The following is an 8800-nucleotide window of genomic DNA, read 5'->3' as shown; positions in this document are numbered from 1 at the left end:
TTTTCCAAACTTTGGACTGAAGAAGGGACTTAGCCCAATCAAAATCCTCGGGAGTCGGGAGCTTAGGAGTGAAGAAATATGCCCACTGTGTTGGGCCAATCATAGTGTTGACAATAGATCCATCAAGCTTGGAATTAGTTGACCAAGCAGAGGTACCCTCTTTAGAGAGAAAAAAGATTCAATCTGTGAAGCATACTTTGGCGACATAACTGCAACAAGATCCACATGAATATGAGGAAGGAGAGCCATGCCAATATGCAGATTCTGGTGTTGTAAATGCTGGGGAGCACCATTAACTAAGCCATCTGATTCAGTTGAAAGAGTATTAGCAGAACTGATAGTAAGAGTGATATCACTATGGTCCTCGGGGGGTTGGGCCATATCCACATCTTCATCAACTTGTGGAGGAATGACAGAGACTGGCAAGGCAAATACAACAGGCGACTGATCATGATTATGGATAATTGGATTAATTAAATCATTGAGCTCAAGAAACTCCTCCTCATTTAACTGATGTGGTTCTGCATTAAGGTCAATAGCAATGTTATGGGGGCCTGTATTGAGAACAAGTGACCCACGAAAACCTCCAAGGAAATTTAGGTTCTGTCCAACAAAGTTAACCGGTGAAGCATTTAGCATGGTCTTGGGCCTGAGGGTGCAGAGGCCATCACAGAGGCCAATCATGGCCAGCAGGATGTACATGCACATGAGCCTGGAAATCCATAGGAGGCAAGGCATAGAGTGAGGAGTTGATCCATCAGCTAGTTGATGTCCTCATCAGCTAGCTAGCAGCCCACCAAGCAATCTGTGGCTCAAAATATAAATAGGAACATACTCACCAAGATTCAGCAGCCCATTCATTCCCAGCAGAAACAACACAAGAGCGAGCAGGAATGCAGTGTAAGTCAAGGAGGACACCAAAAGTACTAGCATATTTATCGGAAAGTGTCTTTGGCACATGAGCACCAGTGCTCCTGTTTTCTAAAAAACATATTTTTAGAATTCCAAAAAAATTGATATTAAATACTCACATACATAGAAACATTTCGAAGATACGGTGTGAATTTTGTAGAAAAATATGTTGTATTTTTAGCTACACAAAAAAGACAAATTTCTGACAAATATATGCCACTATACGTAGCAATAAATTTGTTTTTTTCTTGTAGCTCAAAATACAATGCAATCTCTAACGAAACTTTGCACGAGTATTCATGACATATGTATGTATTCACGGAATAAATGTGACGATTTTTTAAAACATAGATATACAGTTTTTAAATATTTTAAAAATCAGGAGCACTGGTGCTCATGTGCACCAAATTTGCTTCCCATATTTATCCCATGAGATCAAAGTTTCTCTATGAGCCTCATCTAGAGACTGGTTCTAAAAGACAGATCTGACGGGTCGTAAACGCGAACAATTGTTCCCACTGAAAGAATATTATCAGCTATATCCCATACGTACGTGTCGATGGATCCATAGTTCATGGGCGGTGCAAATAAATTCCTGTGCAGCTTGCTTTTTCATAGTCGGACTACACGCTACCATGATACAGGCGCGCACGACATGGTGTGGGAGCAAATTGGAGCAAACACAGGCACGCTAGTTGCGGCATGGCATGTTGACGCATATGTGACCGACGCGCGCCATGATCGGGAGGAGGGTGGAGAGTTTTGTGCTCGCTCGAGAATAGATGGCGCCATGCATGCAATCAGATGGAGGTACGTACGGTACGGCGCCTGTCTGGGAAGAATTCCACTCTCCTACCAAGTTTAGGTCCCGCATTTCGTGGATGGCCATTGCCAAGCACGTACATCTGCTCCTCCATGTAGCAAGCTCCTCCTCCTCCTCCTCCTCCTCCTCCTCCTCCATCTAGCAAGCAAGACATCGAGCCACTCTCTCATTCTCTCTTCTCCTTCCTAGCTCTGTACGTCCCGATCGATTTCGTGCTGGTGCGATGAGGGGCGCGGTGCTGGTGGCCGTGGCGGCCGCCATCGGCAATCTGCTGCAAGGGTGGGACAACGCCACGATCGCCGGAGCGGTGCTGTACATCAAGCGCGAGTTCCACCTCGAGACGCAGCCCGCCATCGAGGGTCTCGTGGTCGCCACGTCCCTAATCGGAGCCACCATCATCACCACCTTCTCCGGCCCGGTTGCCGACATCGTCGGCCGCCGCCCGATGCTCATCGCCTCCTCGCTCCTCTACTTCCTCGGCGGGCTCACCATGCTGTGGTCGCCCAACGTGTACATGCTCCTGCTGGCGCGTCTCGTGGACGGCTTCGGCGTGGGGCTGGCCGTCACGCTCGTCCCCGTCTACATCTCCGAGACGGCGCCGCCCGAGATCCGGGGGCTGCTCAACACGCTGCCGCAGTTCACGGGGTCCTTCGGCATGTGCATGTCCTACTGCATGATCTTCGCCATGACGCTCAACCCGGATCCCAGCTGGCGGACCATGCTCGGCGTGCTCTTCGCGCCCTCGCTCATCTACTTGCTTCTCACGGTCTTCTACCTGCCGGAGTCGCCGCGCTGGCTCGTCAGCAAGGGGAGGATGAAGGAGGCGAGGGTGGTGCTGGAGATGCTGCGTGGACGGGAGGACGTGTCCGGCGAGATGGCGCTGCTGGTGGAGGGTCTGGGCAGCGCCGGCGAGACGGAGATCGAGGAGTACGTCGTGGGACCAGCGGACGGCGACCAGGAGCAGAGGGACACCGTGACGCTGTACGGGCCGGAGCAGGGACTGTCGTGGGTGGCCCAGCCCGTCGCCGGCGGCAGGGGGAGCATGCTGGGCAGCGCTCTCGGGCTGCAGCCGGGGTCCGCGAGGCAGGGGAGCATGTTCGACATGATGAAGGACCCCGTGGTGGCGCTGCTGGGGAGCGTGCACGAGCGGCTTCCCGGAGACGGCGCCGGGAGCATGAGGGGCAGCACGCTGTTCCCCAACCTCGGAAGCATGCTGAGCGTGTCGGAGAGGCCTGGTGCCGGCGGAGCTACAGCCGGTGGCGCCAGCGCCGGGTGGGACGAAGAGAGCGTGGCGCCCGACGATGACGACGAGGACGAGTACCTGTCGGACGACGACGACGACGACCAGGCGGCGGCGCCCGGCGGACTCGAGGCGCCGCTGCTGTCCCGGCAGAGCACGGAGGTGGAGACGAGGGCGAACAACAAAAACGAGGTGCCGCGGAGCCAGTCGAGCATGCAGCGGTTCAGCAGCGTAGGTGGCGGCGTCGACGCGGCGAGCACGATGGGCATCGGCGGCGGGTGGCAGCTGGCGTGGAAGTGGACCGAGAAGGTGGGCCCCGATGGCGTCAAGCGCGGCGGCGTCAAGAGGATGTACCTGCACGAGGAGGGCGTCCCAGGAGGCGCGGATGGAGCAGCGGGCGCCGGCGGCCCCGGCGAGTACGTGCACGCGGCGGCGCTGGTGAGCCAGTCCATGCTCTACACCAAGGACGTCCTCATCGGGCAGAGCCCCACCGAGCCAGCCTTCGCCAACCCACCGGAAGCCGTCGCCACCAAGGCTGCCGCCTCCGGCCCTCCTTGGCGCGAGCTCCTCGAGCCCGGCGTCCGCCACGCTCTCTTCTGCGGAGTCATGATCCAGATTCTCCAGCAGGTACGTACGCATACGTAAGGACGTGTGACTGTTTTCATCTCGTAGCGCCATGCATGCATATGCTGACGAACGTGGTTAATTCATTGTTTGCGTACGTGCAGTTCTCTGGCATCAATGGCGTGCTCTACTACACGCCGCAGATCCTGGACCAGGCCGGCGTGAGCGTCCTCCTCGCCGGCCTCGGCCTCAGCGCCGACTCCACCGCCATCCTCATCTCGGGCCTCACCACGCTCCTCATGATGCCCAGCATCGGCATCGCCATGAGGCTCATGGACGTGGCCGGCCGCCGCAGCCTGCTCCTCTGGACCATCCCGGTGCTCATCATCTCCCTCCTCATCCTCATCGTCTCCAATGTCGTCCCCATGGACACCAACGTGCACGCCGCGCTCTCCACCGTCTCCGTCATCCTCTACTTCTGCACCTTCGTCATGGGCTTCGGACCCATCCCAAACATACTCTGCGCCGAGATCTTCCCCACCAGGGTCCGAGGCCTCTGCATCGCCATATGCTCCCTCACCTTCTGGATCTGCGACATCATCGTCACCTACAGCCTGCCAGTCTTGCTCAACTCCATCGGCCTCGCCGGAGTGTTTGGGATCTACGCCTGCGTCTGCTGCCTCGCGCTCGTCTTCGTCGCGCTCAAGGTGCCCGAGACCAAGGGGCTCCCGCTCGAGGTCATCATCGAGTTCTTCAACGTCGGCGCCAAGGGATTGCCTGAAAAGGCCCTTGATTAAATGGAGGACAAAACCTTCTTAAGTACGTACATTTTGCATCCATCTATCCATGGATGCATCGGATCTCCATCACGCGCGCGTAATTAAGTAGCTGAGAGAATAAAAGATGTTACTAATTAGGACGGTGTTTTGCTTTGTGGTGTTTTTTTGTTGAGTCTTTTGCTCCATCTCTCATATTCATGCATGGAGCTATGAGTTAATCATCCATATGCTATAAGGTAGGGTTTTTTTTTTGTTAGTAATACGTCAGTTTTCTCCCTCTTGAATTCGGCTGAACAATTAATGTATGCTTGATCGGTTGTACCAATTATCATTTTATGAGTATGATGCTACTTGGAAGCATGAAATTATTCCCCCTTCTGCTTGATTATTGCTTCCGTTCCTAGCACCTCATAAGCACATTTTGGTTATTACGTTACAGTTCTTTTTTGCTCTTTCTAACTTAGCTGACTTTTGTTTTGTGCTACTCCTTTTCAATTACTATGTGTTATGTAGGACCGGGGAATAGAATTTAGCAGGGCAGATACATTTTAATGTATAATTTTGTTATGCTGAATACAGCTAATTAGCTAGTACGAGAACAAAAAAAAAATTTAAACATCACAGATTCTACTACCAAACACAAGGGTAGAAGCCATGTTGTGCTGAAGCCGCATGGCTTCAAATCCCTCCTTGACCTTGTTCCTGCACTACTAGAAAAACGGCATCTAATGGCGGTTGGAAACGGGTTCTAGTCCCAGTTATCCAAGCAGGACTACGAAATTGCCAAACTGTAAGGTCAAGCCGATGGGTGATGTGCTGTTTTTTTAATGCCTTTTGTCGGCACAGATCCTTCTTTGACCCAACGATGATGCACCTGTGCAGACGGCAACAACACCTAACAGGGGAAAATGGCCATTAAACGTCGGAGGGGCCCTACCTTGGCTTATGCCGACGGCTCGGGCCACCGACGGCTCGCTCTGGCCGTCGGCCTGGTGCCTGTGCCGATGCCTCCCACCCCCCTTGTGTTGATGGCAATAATGGTTGTGTCGAGGCTTGTAGTGCCAACGGCGAGGTGCCGACGGCGGCCCTCGACACATCCTATGCAGACGGCCAAGATGGTCTATGCCGACGAGACGACTTCTAGTCTTGACCGTTTCCTGTAGCGCAGGCTCCCTGAGCCAATCCCTAATTTCGCTCTTGAATTTGTGTCTGTGTCGCTCACTGCAGCAAACCCGTGAAGAAGAGCAACAAGGCTTCCATTTGTTTCAAGTAAATTAATCTGCTCATTGTACTATTTTTAGTTCCTAATGACATTCCTGGATATTTATTCTATTTTATAGGTTATTTAGACAACTTGAGTGTACATATGGTGTTTTTTGTGTGAAGGCGGCCGCTCTCATCGGCGGAGCCATATTTTGTTAGTAAATATCATCTTTTGTTTCCAATTTACCATTGTTAACCAATATTGGCAAATATCAATGAACTCTTTATTAGTAAACTACTAAAAACAACTGCTCGCGGCGCACCAATTTTTGTACTTGTGACACATGTTTTGTACGTCACGGGTAGCGGCAACTTTTGCTTGTTCAAGATTTGTTACAAAAATATATTTTTGGTGCACAACGTGTCGTTTTATCAGGGGTGTGATGTCAATTTCGCGCAGTTCCCTCCGGTGTGCCTCGCAACGCCCGTTCTTGCGAAAAGTCACTCCAGTGGGTCCATATTTAGGCACAAGTCACTCAAAGAAAATCAGAAAAATGGAGAACCTTTGCGAGGCCTCATTTTACGTGATCTAGTTGCGAGAAAAAAAATACAAGCTTAGAATAAGACCGTTAATCTAAAAAAAATCATTCACAAAATGAGCTACGTTCTATGAAGTTCTATGGGTTTTAGGGCAAATGAGCTAGGTCATGACCTTAGAAATGGCATAGTTTGCCGGAACAAACCATATTGCACACGCACGCGGGCCTTGGGATGAGAAGCAATGATGGATTTATGAGTTATCTTTTCCTAGGCATAAAAAAACCATTTATGAGGAGATATCTTGACATCGGCGGGAGACGGCCCTGTGGCTGTGGCGTCGGCGTTAGCGGCGAGAAGGGATGTTACGGGTTGGAACCGGCGGAGAATAGAAGTGGGTTGTGAATTCCATGGCCGATACATGGCTTTATATAGTAGCGTGAGGGCGAAAAGATGGTGAAAAATCACCGGGAAGGAATTGATGGGAGGAAATGGAGGGAAAATTAAAGTCCTTGCCGTGTCCGTGGAAAAATTAAAGCCATCCCTTTAGAGTGTGCATTTTGAAGGTGCACGACAAAGTAGAAGCGGAAAATCCTACCCCTCCCCATCCCCCTTGTGGAAACTTTTATCGGGAACGAACAGCGCGGTAAGGGGCCCATCAACATGGCCCTAATTTGTTGTCGTGTCTCCGTTAGCAGGCACACGTTAAAGTTGTGCCATGGTAACAGCTCCGTTAAACGCGGTCGGTAGGGACACTAGTGTCATGTAGCTTTGCCGTGTGTTTTTAGATTCTTTTATCGTAAACAATTCTCTACCATGTGTAACCGCGGGGAGGACCTTTGCCGTGTGTTTTTCCTCGATGGACAGAGCAAAGTCTATCGAACGCAGCGATTCTACCGGCTCCGGTAGGTAAAGTAGTGATGACATCACGCTGACATCACCCATGTGTTGATTTAGTTTACAAATTTTTTTGAAATATGTCTAAAATTTGTGAAACATGTCTAAAACTTGTGAAAAATTATTTACTGTTCAAAATATGTTTCACAAAGTTTCACATCTGTGGTTGACGTGTTTATGAAACTTGTGAAATATTTTCTACTGTTTAAATTTGTTTCAATATGTTTCAATTTTGTCAAAAAGGGAACACAAATTTTCACCAATCTCAAAGCACAATATGTGGTGGATGGCACTCCTGCACATACAGTTGCCTGTAAAAAGAAGTTTTCGAAAGTCTATCCTTGTTGTGTTCCGGGCTGCCTCACACATGAAAAAAAAAAGCCAGCACGGTAAAGCCTGTTTTTCCGGTAGTGATTGGGTCACGAGTAATGATGAGTCGCCGTTTCTCTTTTAATCGGATCATCCTTGGATCGATATCCATCGGTCAAGCAGCTATCATGTTGAATGGCGAATCGATTCCGATGGAGACTGAAGTTAAGCTTAATCGATCTGCTGCGTGCAGCTGAGATAAGTAGTAGAGTGAGCACCCAAAACAAATCGAAAACGATATGAAGAGATTCCCTGAAGAAAAAAGGAAACAACTTCAGTATCACAACTTTTGCTTTACAGACCATGGGTTACGAAAGTCTGGTTACAATTTGCCTGGTACGTCAACTCCGAATAAAGTCTCTTTGTTAGCGTTTACTTGTTCTAATATTATTGACAAGGCTAAGTCTATGGGGGTGTCTTTGGGTATTTTAACCGAGGTAGAAAATGACTCTGCCAAGTTAATTCTGGACAATGAATGTAGGAGGTCCCTGACTTTATTAAAACCAAATGAGAATACTGATGAAGTTCCTATCTGTTTACTTGTTAATAGGGCTTCAAATTTATGCCATGATTTGAATTATGAGGAAAATTTGTTAGATGATGAGTTTGCTATTGAGCAACCGGATGTAGTACATAGTGCTAGGATTAAAAAAAAGAAGAAGGCCATTGATAACGCACCTCTTCGTAGAAGCACCCGAACCAAATTTAAAAAATCATACTCTTGATATGGAAGGTCTAAGAGGAATGTCGTGGAATAGTGAGGGGTTCCGAGATCCTGGAAAGCATCTGTTTGTCAAAGAGGCGATTCGGGAATATAGTTTAGATTTTATTGCGCTTTTGGAAACAGGAAGATCCAATTTTTCGAATGCATTCATAACCAGTCTGTCGGGGGATGTTGACTTCGCATGGTTTTGTTTGCCACCAATGGGTCGGTCTGGAGGGATTTTGGTTGGTATTAATACATCTACTCTTCAAATTTAAAAAGTGGACAATGGGGATTTCTGTGTTAAGTTCCATGTCCGCTGTAAACATGATGGTTTTGAATGGATCTTAGTGTCCGTGTATGGAGCCGCACAAGATAATCGCAAACCTGAATTTTTGTCGGAACTGGTTAGAATTTGTGATACTGAGTCTCTACCTATACTCTTAGCTGGGGATTTCAACATTCTTCGTAAACCAGAGGAGAAAAGTAATGATAACTTTAATCCTAGATGGCCTTTTATGTTTAACGCAATCATTGAGAACTTAAATCTGCGGGAAATCGCTTTATCTGGTCGTCAATATACGTGGGCGAATAGGCGGGTTATCCCAACTTTTGAGAAGTTAGACCGGGTACTAGTAAGCGTGGAGTGGGAACAAAAATTTCCTCTTGTTTCGGTGAGAGCTTTGTCCCGAGTTGGATCGGATCACACTCCACTACTAATTGACTCGGGCGATAAGGCTCATCGGGGTAACAATGCGCGTTTCTCCTTCGAA

General features: G+C 49.1%; 1 protein-coding gene across 2 annotated transcripts; it reads left to right on the top strand.

Annotated features, from left to right (window-relative positions):
• The first annotated feature begins 1721 nt into the window (after positions 1 to 1721).
• On the top strand, positions 1722 to 4605 carry LOC124684653 (monosaccharide-sensing protein 2-like). Of its 2 annotated transcripts, XM_047218924.1 has the most exons (3): positions 1722 to 2956; positions 3002 to 3602; positions 3704 to 4605. In XM_047218924.1, the coding sequence occupies exons 1-3, from the start codon at positions 1959 to 1961 to the stop codon at positions 4334 to 4336; spliced, it is 2232 nt and encodes a 743-aa protein (XP_047074880.1). In that variant the 5' UTR covers positions 1722 to 1958; the 3' UTR covers positions 4337 to 4605. The 2 variants fall into 2 exon arrangements, with proteins under 2 accessions (XP_047074880.1, XP_047074879.1); XM_047218923.1 differs by having other exon boundaries at positions 1722 to 3602.
• Positions 4606 to 8800: the final 4195 nt, after the last annotated feature.

This window comes from Lolium rigidum, chromosome 1 (genome assembly GCF_022539505.1).
Source record: "Lolium rigidum isolate FL_2022 chromosome 1, APGP_CSIRO_Lrig_0.1, whole genome shotgun sequence".
NCBI lineage: Eukaryota > Viridiplantae > Streptophyta > Magnoliopsida > Poales > Poaceae > Lolium > Lolium rigidum.
The sequence above is the reverse complement of the archived record's forward strand: the minus strand, read 5'-3'. Positions and strand labels throughout refer to the sequence as shown.